The sequence below is a fragment of the Glycine soja genome, chromosome 5, assembly GCF_004193775.1.
Source record: "Glycine soja cultivar W05 chromosome 5, ASM419377v2, whole genome shotgun sequence".
Lineage (NCBI taxonomy): Eukaryota > Viridiplantae > Streptophyta > Magnoliopsida > Fabales > Fabaceae > Glycine > Glycine soja.
Genome location: NC_041006.1, coordinates 6,094,985 through 6,113,213, shown reverse-complemented (window position 1 = coordinate 6,113,213; position 18,229 = coordinate 6,094,985). Strand labels below are relative to the sequence as shown.

The 18,229-nt window shown below is 32.8% G+C and overlaps 2 protein-coding genes across 2 annotated transcripts; both read left to right on the top strand.

The window, feature by feature from the left end:
- The first annotated feature begins 363 nt into the window (after nucleotides 1–363).
- LOC114412202 (ethylene-responsive transcription factor 5-like) lies at nucleotides 364–1,418 on the top strand. The gene has a single exon (XM_028376014.1). It carries the CDS (start codon nucleotides 453–455, stop codon nucleotides 1,287–1,289), a length of 837 nt encoding a protein of 278 aa, XP_028231815.1. The 5' UTR covers nucleotides 364–452; the 3' UTR covers nucleotides 1,290–1,418.
- Nucleotides 1,419–13,591: 12,173 nt separating this feature from the next.
- On the top strand, nucleotides 13,592–17,750 carry LOC114413834. The gene is made up of 6 exons (XM_028378358.1): nucleotides 13,592–13,778; nucleotides 15,854–16,337; nucleotides 16,414–16,498; nucleotides 16,584–16,657; nucleotides 16,871–16,988; nucleotides 17,070–17,750. The coding sequence occupies exons 1-6, from the start codon at nucleotides 13,592–13,594 to the stop codon at nucleotides 17,748–17,750; spliced, it is 1,629 nt and encodes a 542-aa protein (XP_028234159.1).
- The last annotated feature ends 479 nt before the right edge of the window (nucleotides 17,751–18,229 follow it).

Genomic DNA, 18,229 nt, shown 5'->3' with positions numbered 1-18,229 from the left:
AGATTCAAGTTACTTAAATTATATTATTTCTAATTTCAAGTTTGAGAAATTAACCATCTACATAAGGTATAAAGAAACACTTGACAAATAGATAGTTGAAAAAAAAAAAGCAGATGAAAAATTCAAAGGAAAAGCACCTTTTTAAAGTAAAGACAGTAGAAAAGACAAACATGATGAAAATAGTAGTATAAAAAGGGGATGCAGTTGATGTGGAGCAAGAAAATAAAAGCTGAAGGCATTGAGGATAAAGAATAAATAATTGCTGAGGCAACACGATGTTTCGTGGTTCCATCGTAGCACGAGGGTTGAAAGTCGCCTAGACGTTAAAAAATTTACCTTTCTCCCCACTATATATATGCCTTTCCACTCAACTTAGATACACAACACAATACTCTTCAAACACTTTACCTTCTTCTTAAGACAACAAGCTAAAAGCGCTTCTAACTTAAGTGATGGCTAACGCTGCTGAAGTTTCAGCGTTGAAACGCATCAAGTTGCATCTTTTGGGTGAACTCTCTCCACTGGCCACTCCCCAAAACAAATTTGACCAAACAAACCCTAGCCCCTCTGAATCTTCCAATTCCGAATCTTCTTCTATTTCTCTTAACCACTACTTCACTGACCTCCTCGAACCCGAAATTGAATTTCCTCTCTTCGAATTCGATTCCAAACCCCAAGTAATCGACCTCGAAACCCCGAAAACCCTAATTTCAGCTGAGAAGAAGCCTCAATTTAATCGGAAACCGTCGCTGCTAATCGCTGTTCCGAAGAAGACCGAGTGGATCCAATTCGGAAACCCTGAGGTGGCGGCGCCGGAGAACCAGCCTGAGAAGAAGCACTACAGAGGTGTCCGTCAGCGGCCGTGGGGCAAGTTCGCCGCCGAGATCCGCGACCCGAACAAGCGCGGGTCTAGGGTTTGGCTCGGAACCTTCGACACCGCCATCGAAGCCGCCAAGGCCTACGACCGAGCCGCCTTCAGGCTCCGCGGCTCCAAGGCCATCCTCAACTTCCCCCTCGAAGTTAACACCGCGGCGGAGACCGTCTCCGTCGCCGCCGTCGACGTCGAGAGGAAGCGCCGCCGCGAGGAGGAGGAGGTGGTGGTGGAGGATGTAAAGGCGGTGGTGAAGAAGGAGAAAATAACGGAGCATGATGTGAGTTGTTTTAGGGGGATGCCGTTAACGCCGTCTATGTGGACCGGGTTCTGGGACAGTGACGTCAAGGATATTTTCAACATTCCGCCGTTGTCGCCGTTATCTCCTTTTGGATTTTCACCGCTCGTGGCTGTGTGAAATTCCAATTTAGGACTGCGTTTTTTCGTGTTTTAGTACTTACAGCGTCCTCCTGTTCAGGGATGAGTACATTGTACATTTGACGAATTTGTTTATTCAACAATCTTTTATTCACTTTTATTTGCTACATACATGGTTCATTTTTTGTCTTTTATGTCAAATTTTAAATATTTGCAAAAGATTAATCACTTAAACCTTGAAAACTTTAATTGTATCCCGTGAATCTCATAACCGAGGAAAAGATTCACAAATTTTTGCATACTTTTACCTTTGTTTAAAAAATGAAACATCCATGAGCTTAATCTCCTAATAAACTATTTTCAAGAGCTTAAAATCAATTAAGCATGTTCTGAACTATTTTTAAGAAACAGAGCCGGGTTAATCGAATAAAGATTGGGTAACCCATTACACCAAGTCTTATTTATAGCTTTTTAGTTGAAAATTACAATTCTGTTATAATTAATTGATTACAAGAGGACACAATCAATTAAACCAAGAACAAGCCGTGCTTTGTACAAGAACAAATGTTGTTTTAGTCGCTTAAATCTATTACTTTGTTATTCTTGAGAAAACCATGAGTTATTATTTTAATCGATTACCAGCTTAGTCTAATCAATTAAAATGCTCTTAAACTTGTCTAGAACAACTCAGACATTTTAATTGATTACTTCATTATAATCAATTATTTCAGTTAGTTTTTGAAAAATATTAAAGCCAATTAGGCTCTCATTCTCTCATAACTTCCGTAAGCAAAATTTCGGAAGTATAATTGTCTTTGAGGGTTTTGAACTTCTTCAAGATATAAGAAAAACATCTTCGCATAACTTGTTTACCCCCTTTGTTGTTGATAACCATGGATTAGTTTCTACATGGGCAAAGCAATCTATATATAGTTGTGTTCTTCACATTCAGGGGAATATGTTCCTTAATCTTTTGATTTGTAAGAATTTCATGGATCTTGAGATAAGGTTTTTCAAGGGTTGTTCTTGTTACAATATTTCATAAGAAGGGTATTAGGATTCTTATTGTAGGGTTCGAGAAAAAAGTGTAATGTAAAATTTCATTATGTATGCCCTGTGTGTTTATATTAAATTCTGAAATCTTTAATGGAATTCAATCTTGTTAGATTGAGAGTTGGATGTAACTCTAAAATTTAATGATGTCTTTATATTGTATTAATTTCATTGTATCTTTAACATTGCTAAATCATTAGTTCTTTAGTATTGGTTTTAATTGACTACACTAAATCAACATAAGTATTCAATTGATCAAGAAAAACTCTTTGTCACTAAAGATTAAGTGGATTTTCAAAAATTTTAAGCGGAGGTTAAATTCACCCCCTCTTGAACTAATCATTTTATCAGCATCCCCCCCCCCCTGTTGGGTTATGACAAAGTGGGTTAGGATTGTTGGGAGGGGGGGTGAAGCATCCCATAGTATGGTTCAAGGGTGGTATTGTTATATGTATTGTTGTTTACAAATACTATGTGTAACCCTATTTCTAATTAATGATAGAAACATAATCGCTTGATTCCTGAGGATGTAGACACATTATCGAACTTCATTAAATCTTTGTCTTTGTGTGTATGTTATTGATCTATTTCTTTGTATTTTGATTTTGTGTTGCTAACACAAACATGCTTTAAAACATGTAAATTTGAGAAATAATGTGGTAAAGTATAATTGATTAAAGATAGAAATTTACTAATCATGTGAAATACTAAAAAAAATGATTTCGACTAATTCTCAGACTATTAAATCCCTAAAAAAGAGACTAATATACGAAGTATCAAGAGAGGAATACGATTTTATTAAGCCACCAACTAAAATTGACAATTGATGGTAACACAACCTTTATGATTGGAGATGTTATAAAGAAAGGTCATATAAGTAAGAACAAGTTATCTCTTAACTTTGCTAGCACTAAAATTAATTAATCTTTGTCTTTTCCTATGATGTGAGAAAGTGTTGGATGTTGCATTAACAAGATGTTAAGCTTATAAAACATTTCATAATCTTCATATCCCTTATGGGTAGTATATGATTTGCAACAAGAACTTGATGTTATCTATATGAGTGTTAAGTAAGGTTGCTTTGTATGAGATTGTGAACAAATATTTAGAGAATCATGAATATTGGACATGTGCATGACCTATCACACAACAATAATAATTAAAAGATCTATCAAGGTGTAGCATGATTGGTAGACTGATGGAACCCTGATTTGTGGATCGAATTTTTAGCTTCAGAAAACTCGGGAACCAATTTGGGGCTCTATGAAATTGGAAAAAATAGAATTAGAGAAGGAGATGGAAATAACAACGCCACAATCTTGGGAGATTGATAAGTTGAGGATGATTCGCCACAAAGAATAGAATTATTTTATAAGAACCTAAGGTTTCACACAAGAACCAAGAGAGACACTCTCTTAATTGTGTCTAATATGAAATTTCATAAAAACTTCCAACAAAGTGTTTTAAAGAGTCTATTTATAACTCCTAGTAATAATCCTAAATTGGGAACAAGACCGAATAACTAATCTAATAATTGAAAGACTTAAAAATAACAATAAGAAAGGTAGTAGCCCATTACAAGTCCAAAAATAGGCCAAAAAATATAATTAAAAACAAAAATAAATCTTATTCTCAAAGTTGGCTAAAATAAATGAGCTTAGCTTCTTCTCATCTTTCCTCCATGAGAGAATTTAGTCTCTCGCTAAGCTCTTCTTGAAATCTCTTACTCTTTGCACAAGTGATTGGTCCATTCATGTTGAGTCTACCTAAATCAAACTCTTCCTCCTTGGATAGTCCTTTATCATACCCTCCTTCTTGGGAAGAATTCACCCTCGAATTGATGTCAAGGGGATCTACATCATAAAGAGTCAAGTCAGTAACATTAAAAGTGTTGCTCACACCATAGTCAAGTGGTAAAGCAATTTTATATGCATTATAGTTTATGCGCTTTAAAACTTAAAAAAGACCATCTTCCTTTTTTTTTTGAAGTTTAGATTTCCTTTTGGAAGTAAACCTATTCTTCCACAAGTGAATCCAAACCCAATCACTCGATTTGATAACCATTTTCTTTTTGCCCTTATTGCATATCTAGCATATTGTTCAACCTTTTTCTCAATTTGTGCTTTCACCTTCTCATGCAAACTCTTAACAAAGTTGGCTTTAGAAAGCCCATCCTTATTCATCATAGCAGAAGTGTTAGGCAAAGGTAACAAATCAAGAGGAGATAATGGATTGAAACCGTAAACTACCTCAAAAAGAGAATAAGTAGTAGAGTTTACTACCCTATTATAAGAAAATTCAGCATGGGGTAGGCATTGCTTCCAAGCTTTCAAATTCTTACCTACCAAGCACCTTAGAAGTTTAGATAGAGTTTGATTTACCAAAACGATGGACATAGCACATGGACTCAAACTTTCTCTAACCCATCCTTTTTCCATCAAGTTCACCACTTGTCTTTGGCTTTGTTTTGTTTCTTGTGGATTGCTTCTATATGCTGGCCAATTTGGTACGGAAACTCCCGGCATGAGATCAATTTGGTGTTCTATCCCTCTCAAAGGAGGTAACCCATGAGGGGTGTCTTAGGGAAAAACATCCCCAAACTCATTCAATAATTCTTTCACACCTATAGGCAAAGAACTAGTAATAGAAGACAAACAATAATCATGAAACATTAGTAAATACATAGGTTGCCTAGCTAGCATCATCCTTTTCACCTCTTTTTCTCTCATGAACAAGCTCTGTAATTTTCTCTCTTGATTTTCATCTTTTTTTTCTCTTCAGTTTCACTCTTTTTTTATCTCCATTCTTTTCTTTCTTTTCTCTCTTTTCATGTTTCTCTCTCTTTTCAGCAATTTTGTTTTTCTCTTCTTTTCTCTCTTGTTCTCTTTTCACTCTCATTTTTATTTGATTCTCACAAACCTCACTTGGAGACAAAGGTTTAAGGGTAACCTTTTTCCCTTTATGTACAAATGAAAATTTTTTTGTAACACCATTGTGGACAACATCCCTGTCACACTGCCAAGGCCTTCCAAGTAAGAGATGGTTAGTCTCCATAGGGACTACATCAAACAATATCTCATCAACATATTTTTCAATGGAGAAGTATATCAAAACTTGTCTATCTACAACTAGATCCCCATTCTCACTCAACTATTGTAGTTTGTAAGGCCTAGGGTGAGGGAAAGTTTTCAAAGCAAATTTTTCAATCAATCTTTGGCTAGCTACATTAATGCAACTACTCTCATCAATAATCAAAGAACATATTTTCCTCATGACCATGCACCCAGTATGAAAAATATTCTCCCTTTGAGTTTCATCTTTATACTTACACACACTCCCCATTAACCTACTAACCATCAAAAGATCACCTTTCAAGGGTTGTACATCACATTCACTTTCACTCTCACTAAAAGAATTAAAAGAGCTAGAAGAAGATGCACTAGTGATATCCCCATTACCCATCACAACCATAGTCCTTTTGTTAGGACATTGGGACGCAATATGACCCTTTCTCAAACACTTAAAACATTTAATAGAACTTTCCTTTGATGAAGTGGGAGTAGGGTTATAATTATTTTTACCAAGGGAAACACCTTTTTCATGAGATTTGAATGAAGATCCTCCCTTCTTCTTGAATGTCTCCTTATCTTTCCAAGTTGAAGAGCCATAGGGGGACTTCTTGTATGTTTGCTTCCTCTTTAATTGTTGTTCCACCTTGATAGCTTGATGAATGAGATCCTCCAAAGAGGCATAGTGGTGCAACTCTATAATATCTTGGATCTCCCTATTGAGACCATGCAAAAACCTTGCCATGGTGGCCTCTTAACACTCCTCAATTTGAGCCCTAATCAAGGAAATATCCATCTCTTTGTAATACTCATCCACACTCATATTTCCTTGAATTAGTCTTTGGAGCTTGTTGTGAAGGTCTCTCTGATAATAAGATGACATAAATCTCTCTCTCAAAAATTCTTTTCATGTCTTGCCAAGTATTAATCAATGTCCTTTTCATCCTCTCAATATCACTCCTCACTTGATTCCACCACACTAAGGCATATCCCTCAAACTCCAGGAAGACCAATTTGATCTTTTTCTCTTCATTGTAGTTGTAGCAAGCAACGACTTGCTCAACCTTCATCTCCCACTCAAGATACACTTCCGGATCACAAGTCCCTTTAAAAGTAGGGATCTCCACCTTCACTCCCTCAATCTCTTCCTCTCTTTGTCTACCTCCATATCTTCTATGATTTCTTCTCTCACTATACCTTTCATTCCTCTATCCTCCCTCATCCTCTTCGTACCCCTCATCTTCTCCATGAGAAGAATTAGGTGATCTTACCTATTTTCTTCACTCTATATTTTCAATCCTCACACTTAAAGCTTCACTACTCTTGTGTATTCTTCCCAAACTCTCCTCTTTCTCTTTTCTCATTCTCTCCATCCTTTCTTCATTGTCATAACTCATTCTTCTCATTTGATCACCAAGTTTAATCATCTCTGCCATGAGCCTTGTGATTTTTGGAGATGGTGGAGTATCATCTCTACTTGTAGAAGTCATACCTACAAGAAAAGTTAGTGCACAAGTAAAAAATAGAATAGGACCTCACCACTCAACTTAGTGTTTCACTTAAGTTCACTCGTGTATCACTCTTTCAAGGCTCAAAATCAAGAAGTACTCAATGAGAAATATGTCACAAATCAAAACTCAACTCAAGAAGCCAAGAAAAGAAATACTCTAAGACAAAACTAAGGAATTTTAAAGACAAACAAAAATAATGAAAGGAATACTCAAAAGGAATGTCAAGCAAGACAAACTAAAAGACTCCAACATGAAGAAAAAAATTGTCCAAGAATTAAACTATACTAGATGTAAATAACCAACATGACATATTTTTTTTTAAATAGAAGTATGTAAAAACAAGAAAGACTCTGAATACAGATTTTGTTTTTTTTTTTTCATTTTTTTGTTTTTTTTTTTTTGCTTCTTTGGTTTTTCTTATTTATGCACTTTTTTTTTGGCACACAATTCAAATTTGAATGCAAATATGTGATTGGGAAAATCCAAATATAGACTATAACAGAATTTTGCCTCCAAATCTGAAAACTGGATTTCTTTCATTTTTTAACTTCTTTTTTTCCTTTTTTTGCACAAATTTTAATGCTATATTTATAAGAAAAGAAAGAAGATAAAAAGATATTGATACTAGATATAGTTCAGAAAAGAAAGATAGACTCAAATAAATAAGACAAAGGAAGATAAAATAATAATATAGAGTTAAACAAAAAAATTGACACAACAAACAAAGGAGGAAACACATATGAAACAGAAAACACAAAGGAAAGATAACACCTAATTTCAAGAACCAAAGCTCTGATACCAATTTATGGAACCTTGATTTGCAGATCCAAATCTTTAGCTTCAGCAAACTAGGGAACCAATTTGGGTCTCTATGAAATTGGGAAAAATAGAAGGAAAAAACAGAATTAGAGAAGGAGATGGAAAAAACAATGCCACAATCTTGGGAGATTGAAAAGTTGAGGATGATTCATCACAAAGAATAAAATTCTTTGATAAGAACCTAAGGTTTCACACAAGAACCAAGAGAGACACTCTTTTAATTGTGTCTAATATGAAATTTCATAAAAACTGCCAACAAAGTGTTTTTAGGAGTCTATTTATAACTCCTAGTAATGATCTTAAATTAGACACAAGGACAAATAACTAATCTAATAATTAAAAGACTTAAAAATAACAATAAGAAAGGTAGCAGCCCATTACAAGTCCAAAAATAGGCCAAAAATATAATTAAAAACAAAAATAAATCTTATTCTCAAAGTTGACTAAAATAAAAGAGTTTCGCTTCTTCTCATCTTTCTTCCATAAGAGAATTTAGTCTCTGGCCTAACTCTTCTTGAAATCTTCTACTCCTTATTCAAGTGATTAGTTCATCCATGTTGAGCTCACCTAAGCCAAACTCTTCCTCCTTGGATAATTCTCTATCATAGACTTCTAATATACTCAACATGTGTCTTTAGTTCATATAGTTTACTACACCGATCACATTGTATATCATGTCTTTTCATTCTAAGTCTGGTTTATATGGCCCAATACATTAAATCTAACATATTACATTTAAGATGAGAGCCCATGAAATTCATTCAATTTCTTAAAACATGTTGTCTAATCTTTCAAAATACATCGGGTTTATTGTGTTATTTTTTAGATATTTCAAAAGGTTAAATCTCATTAATTAATTGTTATTAATTATTTTAAATCCGTATATTTTATCTTTAAATGAAATATTTAATATATTATATTTCTAGTTTTGACTTGGTCATTGTAGATAACTCTTATCTCTCATAGCCTTTACTTTCTCTACTAGATCTATTTGTCTTCAACAAAAATCAATTTTATCTCTCACATTTTGTACCATTCTTTCTCTTAACCTTTCTTTAATTTTATGCTCTTCTCCTTATTGAGTTCTTGGGTATGTTTTTTTATTTTTAGAAAAAGAGCTTTTTAATAGTTTGTTGCCCTAAATAAGTTGAGAAGCATCTTTTGCATCATGCAAATTCAATAACAAATAACTATTTATATGACTTTTAATAAGTTATTTATGATTGGATGACTATGTCAAATTATTTTTTGATAAGTTAGGAAAATACTAAATGTATACTCCATGTTTAGGATGTAAGGTGGAGGAAAGAGAGAATTTGAGAGAAAAATAAAAGAGAAGGAAGAGAAAGTAAATCATGTATAATAATAAGTAAAAAAAAAGGTCATCACTAATAATGTAATATAAATTTTAACTCTAATAGTACAAGAGGATTTAATTGCGAAATCTTGAAAGTATAAAATTCAAAATTACAATTTTTTAAAATTCATTTGGAGTGATTGTTAGTTTTGGTTTTTGATTTTCAAATACAATATTTGGAAACAAAACATATTAATTAGACAAAAAAGAAGTTGAAATAATTGTCAAGTCAATTTTAAAACATTTTTTTACCTTCATTTTCAAAATGAAGAAAAAAAAATATTTGTAAATTTAGTTTTTAGTTTTAAAGAATACTCTTCGTGTTATCACTATCATTGTCATCGACATTGACGCTATCATCAGTATTGCACAATCACCGTCACCATCATCATTATCACTATTATCACTATCACCATTGTCATCGGTACCAACATCACCGCTGGCATGACACCATCACCTTTATCGTCAGGGTTGTCATCACCACCACCATTGACACCACCACCATTAACTTTGCTATCAACACAAAAACTATCACCATCACTAACACTTCTGACATTGCTGTTATTGTCATCAGTGATACTATCATCATTATCATTACAAAAACACACCCTTAAACTAATTTTAATAAGAATTTATTTTTGAATTTTTTTAAAATGAGTTTATCTAGAAACTACAAATTAGAAAATAAAGAACTAAAACTCAATTTTAAAAGTTGGTTTTCAAAATATTTGAAAATAAACTAAAAATTAATTGTTATTTTTTAATTTTTTGAAATTAAAACTAACAACTACCTCAAATGATCTTAAACCAAGGGATCTAACTCAGTTAATTTAATAAGTGTGTAAATTATTATAAATTTTCTTATATTTGTGTTTAATTCCTACAAATAAAATAAAATATGTTTCCTCTACCATAACTAACACCATCCATTCTTTTTTCACATTTGTGTCCTTCCCTTCATGTTAACACGTCACCTTTCCAAAGCCGAAACCAGCATCTTTTCACTTTGAGGTGTGAGACTCCAATTAGCTAGTGCCACCCTAAAGGCTTAGAGAATGATTTACATGTACATTATTAATTGCGACCACAATAAAACTATTGGATAATGTTCTTAAATTGGATAGTGCTCTTAAAAACTAGCTCAATGGATTACTGGTTCGTTTAACGTTTTCAATCCCCATATTGATCCAAAAGTACGTAAGTTACCTATCTTAACGGAATTTTGATTATATTTTCCTCGAAATTATATATGAGGATGAGAGGATTTGTTAGTGTGACTTTGCTATTGTGCACAAGTATATCACCAGTTTTAATTGCACGGGTTAGGCGCAGTTTTAAATTTGTCCCTCTGGTAACTTTATAAAGTTATTTTTCATCTTAATTTTGTTTAAATCCAATGGTTCAGGATACTTCATTAAGCTGAGTCACGTGAGGATGTCTTTCTGGCTTGCCCTTGTTTTTCTTTTTTTTACAGTCGTACACCATTTCCAAAAGGACAAAAACTGGGTTCACATTCTAAAGTGACCATGAACACATAAAACATCTCTTCGAAGTCGCAATTGCTGCAGTAGTGTGGGTGGCTCATCAACTTCCAGAGGAAATGATGTACGACTGTAAAAAAAAACAAGGGAAAGCAAGAAAGTATCAATGAATTATTCTGAACCATTGGATTTAATTAAAATAGATGACTAAGATAAAGAATAACTTTACAAATTTACTCCTGAACTATGGTTAGAAATATAATGAAATCTCTTTTTTTATTCTTTCTTCGGATTTTACTATTCATTTCTTAAAATATCTTATATAGACAAGAACAGGGAAGAGGGTCTAATTTATCTTGATGGGAGTCAGAGTAATAATAATGCATATAAAACATGATAAAAAAAAATCAAAAAATGGAGAGATATAAAATAACTTACTCCTGAAATAAACGTATATATATTTTACAGTTGCTGCTGTTGTCAATTCAATCGTCATCACTATCTCACTATTGTTCAAAATTCAAAGTTGGACATAAATGGTTTCGGTTTTTCTTTATTTTTTTGAAATTGGAGCATGTGGTTTGAAACCGGCTTTCTGTGTTTGAATAATATGCTCCATCCATTGGAAGTAAATTCACTGCTACCTACCGAGTCAATAGTTCTGTTTCAATCAATAATTGTCACATAATTTATCAGTTTTCAAATCACATTCACCAAAACTTGGTCAATAGGACGCATATAATTAATTCATGAGCTCAGGCTCATCCCACCTTGTGCTGTAACTCAACAATAGCCGAAACCACGAAGGTGACGATAATAATTAAAAATAAGTACATAGCTTAGTTAATTACTTTACTTGTCTTGATACGAAATTGTTTTAAATACTAGTTGTTATATGTTTACAATCAAATTAATAAGTGCTAAATAGAATTAACTAAGATTATAAAGTTTTGTTGAGCCTTACATAGCATGTTTTATGACCATGAAATGAATTAACTTTTCTTATTCTAAGTTGTTTTGCCAAGAAAGAAGATGGCGTCAGCATTAATTAAGAAAGTGTAGCACAACTTTATTTAGCTTCATGTTAGAGGTTTTATAAGAACTTCTATTAATTTAAGTGGTACAAAACTTAATATTTTTTAAGGGAAATTTAGCGTCTGAATTTGTGAATAAAAAATGAAAATATTTGGAGAATTATACTTAACCAATGGGTTTACCTCAGTTCGAATTATAACCAGTTTGATTTGTTGAAAAATCACGCTTTCAACCAGTTATATGATTCCAAAAAAAAAATCCTTACTATCCTATCCCAAAGACATCAAGCCTCACAGGTTTAGTGTTTTTTATAGACCTAAAAAAATTATATTATTGGTAGTACTACGTGTCACCCATATATGGCACTCGCATAAGATTTGTCAATTTTTTCTTTCTCCACGTACACCAAGTAAACTACACTGTAATAAGTTTCCGCCTCATCAGTCAAAGTCGTTGCTCCATGTTTCTTTATCCATGATTCTCTTTTATTATTTTGTTCTGTTTTAAAATAAATGTTATTTTAGGTTGTTTTACAGGTACTATTTTTTTATAAATAAATAAATAAAATAATTATTTTATAAAATTAACTTTAGTATTAATATTACGTTAAACAAACTAAAACTATGATCCATGTTTCAAACTCAAGGGTCAAACCTACGAACATTTAAGCAAATGGGGACTTTTTCAAATAAATGATATAATTAAGGTCCTGTGGTCCTTTGCTGTTCTAATCTACGATGTCAATCTGCATGAACATATATTTATACTTACACGTATGTATTGTTTGATTTGTGTTTACTTGAACTTCAGGTTCGAAGTTAGCTGTAACTAAATTAAATACGGATATATTGTCGTGATACGTATATATTATCTTTACTCTAAAAGATTGAACATGCAATTAATTATAAAAAAAAAAACTATTGACCACGGGTACGTGAGATATATCCAATGATTTCATTGGATAAGTGTATAAAACTTAATATGTTTAAATATTAATCAGCATAAATTTCATTGTTTTAACTTTTTCAAAGAAAAGTCTTTAAAATGTATTTTAATTATAGACTCTTTTAATATATGTCAAATCAAATACGTATTTAATTAGTTTACACACAAGTAACTTTATAACTAATAAAAAATATATAATTACTATCCATTGTTAATCTATCTTGTCAACTATTCCCTTTTGCATATCTAAAACTATAAAGTTTTTCAAATTATATGTAGATCATATATGTGTGTCTTTGTTTTCTACACAATATGATGAACTTTTAATTAATAAGATTAACAGGCATAAAAAACATCCCGAAAGTTGCAATTAAATCTTTTTATATACAAACTATTTACTGTAAAGTATAATAATTTATATAACAATTTATACAATAACATTTTTTTTGTCTATCTCTTTTTATCTCATCATTTGTAACATTTTAAATTTCTCTCTTTTCTCTCTCGTTTTTATAATTTATACAATTTGTTTTCTTTTGTTTCTTTTTTTCAATTATACAAGTATCACTTTTGTTCAGACATCATTTTGAATTGTATCGTTATATTTTAAGGGCATTTGTTATTTACAACTTCCAATTTTACTAACGTACCTCCTTTTTTATATTATTTTTTCAAAAATCTTCTTCTGGAAATTCCCTTTTCCAAATGGCCGGGTTAAAATTTTAACACATTTCAGTTAGAAAGTACATTTTGGAAGCGTTTAAATTTTAATATTTTGGAATTATCTTCCAGAAGTGTAAAAAATTTAACATATTCTATATTGTACTTTGCAAAAGCTAGTTTTTAGGGGGCAAATTTACGTAAGGGGACTCATTTTACAAACTATTTACGGGATGGGGTCTGTTCCAAAAGAAATAACGGAGGGGGTTTGTTTTGCGGAGGAAACCGCCATTGCCACTGGCGGCATGGCTGAACCCGCCATTGCTAGTGGCGGCAAAGCTGGAGAGAGGGGTGTATTGTCACTACCAGTGGCGATATAGGCCACGTAGGATGGAGAGAGGAGGGTGTCGCCAATGGGAACGGCGACACACCCAGCTGGTACCGCTAGCCCCTCTGGCGACACACCCAGCTGGTACGGTCACGTGGGACTCGCCCACGGTGCTGGCGAGACAGCCATTCACGTGAAGTTCGGCTTTTCAGGCTTGCAGGCTTCTGCTCTCCATTGTTTAGGGATGCAGCAGCATTGTTTAGGGATGCAGAGTAGGATTTGACCATTGTATACGCTTTTCTTCTATAAAATAACCTGAATGTAAACTTTGGATTCACACTTCTTTTCTTCTACCTTATCTTTGCTTTCCTTACCTTTGCTTTTCTCCGTTCTTAAATTTCTTAGAGTGTTCTTCGTGCTGTTGTGCTTTGCTTTTGCTGAGTTTTTTTCTTCCATAGTTCATAATTCCTAATTGTCTGGTAAGTGATTTTTTTAAATAACATTTATATATTTATATTTTATGATTTATATATTCTGTTTGTTAATATTTTTAAAATAATAGGTTAGCTAGATAGGTATTGTAAGTTTAGGTTAATTAAGATTAATAGGTATTATAGGGTTAGGTTAGTTATTATTATTAATAAATTAATAAGTATGCTGTTATTAATTTTTATGTAGTAACGGATAGTTGAAGAGTAGGTTAGGTTAGGTTAGTTAGTATAAAAATATTATTTAGTTTGTAGTATATATTTTTAGATTTGTAGTATATATTTGAAGGTTAGTTTGTATAAAAATAATATGTTGTTATTAGTTTGTAGTATGCTGTTATTAGTTTGTAGTATATATTTGACCATGTAAAACATGATTGACAAATGACAATTTGAATTGCATTGTCTAATTTCATTAATGATCTATTACCAAATGATATGGTTGGCTGGTTTTTATGATGGAAATATTAGTAAAGTTAGAAAATATTTCTTTGATATTTTAGTGGTGAATGCATGGAGTTTGTATTTATCACTAATATTTTTTTAAAATTTCTTTATTTATTTTAAACACAACTATTACAAGTTTATTTGTTTAAATTTATTTATTAAAAGTGCTTATATTAATAAAATAAATGGATCAGACAAGCACACATTGTAAAAACCATAATTTCAGATCGAGTCTAGGTTTGTATAAAAATAAGTATGTTGTTATTAGTTTGTAGTATATATTTGAAGGTTAGTTTGTAGTATATATATGATACTTTAGTAAGTCACAGTCAAACGTTCCGACACACTTAATATTAGCCTTAGAAATATTAGGCACACACATAATATTAGATAAGGTAGAAATATTAGGTATAAATTAATATTAGCGTACATATTTGTAAATTTTAGGTAGACATATATTTTTAGTTTTTATAATATTAAGCATGTTACACGTAAATAAATAATTATAATATTAGAGATGCGTAAATTTACTTTATTAGTGTTATATTTTTGTGTGTTATATATTTTTGTATGTTATATATAGATAGTATAGTTTTAAATAAATGAATTAATAAGTTAATATTGTTTGAGTTAATAATTTTTAGTTTTTAGTTATATATATATATGATTAGTGTTAGTTTTAGTTTGTAGGTTAATATTAATTGTTTTATGAAATTTATGTTATTAAATATATGATAGATTGTACATTACTATAATTTTTGTATATATATTTTTAAATAATTTTTTGCATTTCAATATTTGTTTGTATTATAAATAATTTGTTAGTCCATATTTTATTCAATTATTTTTTTGTTAATTGTAGAAAAAAAATTATATATTTAAAGTTTTGTTCACATGTATTTTAATTTATGTATAGAATATATTAAAAATTAGCCAGTTTGATTTTTTTCAAATTTATTGTTATATATTTAATAATGTTTTTATAAATGTGTGCAGTTTAATTTAATTTATATTATCTACAAATAATGTATTATATTTTTTTTTTGTAGTAGCAATGGCATCTTCATCATCATCTTCATCACATGTTAACATTAAGTTTGGCCCCATCGATGCTGATGTATTATGGATGCAACCTAAACATGTTTCAGAACATGTTTGGAATGGGGAAGAAGATATGAAATTACATATCAGACGAGCTGTCCCCACGTATCAAGGGGAAGAACAAATTCCTGAGCAAATTTTTCCTTTTCTTCTACAATCTGGTTTCGCCTGGATTATCAAGATGGGGTACTTAAAAATAAATGTCTCATTAATTAGTGCTCTGATAGAAAGATGGAGGCCGGAAACACATACCTTTCACATGAGATGCGGAGAATGTACTATTACTCTCCAAGACGTCTCTGTATTATTAGGTATAAGTGTGGATGGTTTACCATTAATCGGTCCAACAAATCTTGATTGGGCTGATTTATGTGAGGAATTATTGGGAGTCAGACCACAAGAAGATGAAATTAGAGGTAGTGTGGTTAAATTAAGTTGGCTGGCTCACCATTTTGCCCAAATAAATAATGACGACGACGAAGAACAAGTACGAAGGTTTGCCCGTGCATGGATATTGAGATTCATTGGAGGTGTCTTGTTCGTTGATAAAAGCAGTAACAAAGTTTCGCTAAGATACCTTCAATTTTTACGTGACTTTGAAGAATGTGGCAGATATGCATGGGGAGCTGCCGTACTTGGTTTTCTATACAGAGAGATGTGCAATGCCACCGATTATAAAACTAAATCAATCGGAGGTATGTGCATCTTACTACAAATGTGGGCATGGGAACGATGTCCAACCTTGGCTCCAAAGAGGACTCCTTCCCAAGTAGAAAATACACCACTGGGGCATAGGTTAGTCATTTTTAGCAGCGTCTTTCATTTCAATAGAATAATGGTTTTAGCATATATTAAATTTTAATCTTTGTAGGTGGCTGCGACGTGGAAACCAACATATCGGCAATGATGATGTGAGAGTTTTTCATCGCAAGGTAGATATTATGAAACGTCATGAGGTAAGAACATGTTATTCTATTTGTAAAATAAAAAATTATATGTGTTATTTTACTAAAATGTTCATAACTATGTTGTTATATGCAGTTTGTGTGGGAGCCGTACCCATCAACCGTAATATCACTGTTGCCTCCCGTTTGTTTAGTCGGAAGTCTCGTGTGGTACGCGGTGGTGCCACTAATTTGTTTCCAAGTTATTGAGTGGCACCAACCGGACAAAGTATTGAGACAATTTGGGATGCAACAACCAATTCCAGAGTCTCCTTCACAACCCTTAAACATTCATGGCATAACATTGAAAGGGAAACATGACGAAAATTGGGGGCAATTGTTCGCCCCAATGATTGATCAATGGAATAATCGCCATGCATTTAGGGTCGATGCTTATCCCCGACAAGAAGGCCTATTGAGTTTTAACTCGGACTACATGGTCTGGTATAGGCGAAAGACAAAGATGTTTGTTGACCCAGCAAATGCAAAGACGGCTACATTGGTATTTTTTAATTTTTTTCAAATTTTAACTTGAAGTTTTATTTAATGATGGCCATTAATTTTCTTACCCTTATAAATGCAGGGTGAAGTTGCGGAGGCATTACAATACATGGTGTCTCCTCAAGGGAGGAATACATGCACATTTGATGATCTCGTGCCTTATGTGGAAAAAATTACAATTTTATCCGAAGAGCAAGAGAGAGTCACTGAGCCAGTGTCACATGGTCCCGCATCAGAGCGTCAATTTCCTGCACAACAGTTTCACATGTTTCAGTCAAGTATTGAAACTCAGGGGATAGACAGAAGAAGGGACACTGTTGAAGCGGAAGAATATTCCCAACAAATGGTGGAGCGTGGCCATGGAATGTATTACACGCCACAAACATTTGCTGAGTATCCGACACAGATGTATCAGTATCCTTTTCAGGGTCATCACACTGATACTTCTGCAAGCCAGCAATCGTTCGGTGGTGTTGCGGAAACACAAGCTCATTTTTCATGGCCCACAATGACCCCTTCACAGCAATATCATGGCCCAATTCCAACACCTAATGCCCCGTTAGGAACACAATGGAATGTACCGGGACAAATACCTAATACGGGTGACTTATTCGGTGTTGATTTGCGACACGCATTTTCTGCGGAGGCTGACGAAGAAGAAGCGGGGAGGCATCGGGGCAGAAGAAATCCTGATCGCCAAGCACGAAGATGGGATCGACCATGTGGCACATCCTCACGACATCACGGACACCAAAATGAATGATATGCATGTCTTTGTTTATTAAGGCTTTGTTGTATATTTGTAATTTGGCATTCATGGCGTAATGTATGATATTCAGTTTATTAAGGCTTACTTATGGATAATATTTATGTCGCGTATCAAACTATAATAATCAATGAACCCTAAACCAAATAAAACTCAAAAACTAACCCCTACAATAAAAAACCCAAGCCTAACCGTAAAAAATAAGAACTAACCCTAACCCTTAAAATAAAAAACTAACCCTAACCCCTAAAATGTTCAAAACTAAACCCTAACCCTAAAATATAAGAACTAGCCCTAACCCTAACAATTAAGAACTAACCCTAACCCCTAAAATAAAAAACTAACCCTAACCCCTAAAATGTTTAGAACTAACCCCTAACCCTAAAATATAAGAACTAACCCTAACCCTAACCATTAGGAACTAACCCTAACCCTTAAAATAAAAAACTAACCCTAACCCCTAAAATGTTCAGAAC

Excerpts from the sequence above, each read along its gene's own strand:
- LOC114412202 (XM_028376014.1), top strand. The coding sequence starts at position 453 with ATGGCTAACGCTGCTGAAGTTTCAGCGTTGAAACGCATCAAGTTGCAT.
- LOC114413834 (XM_028378358.1), top strand. The coding sequence starts at position 13,592 with ATGGGAACGGCGACACACCCAGCTGGTACCGCTAGCCCCTCTGGCGAC. Across the intron at positions 13,779-15,853 it reads GCATTGTTTAGGGATGCAGA|GTATAAGTGTGGATGGTTTA; the intron begins GTAGGATTTGAC and ends CTGTATTATTAG. Across the intron at positions 16,658-16,870 it reads TTAGTCGGAAGTCTCGTGTG|GGTCGATGCTTATCCCCGAC; the intron begins GTACGCGGTGGT and ends CCATGCATTTAG.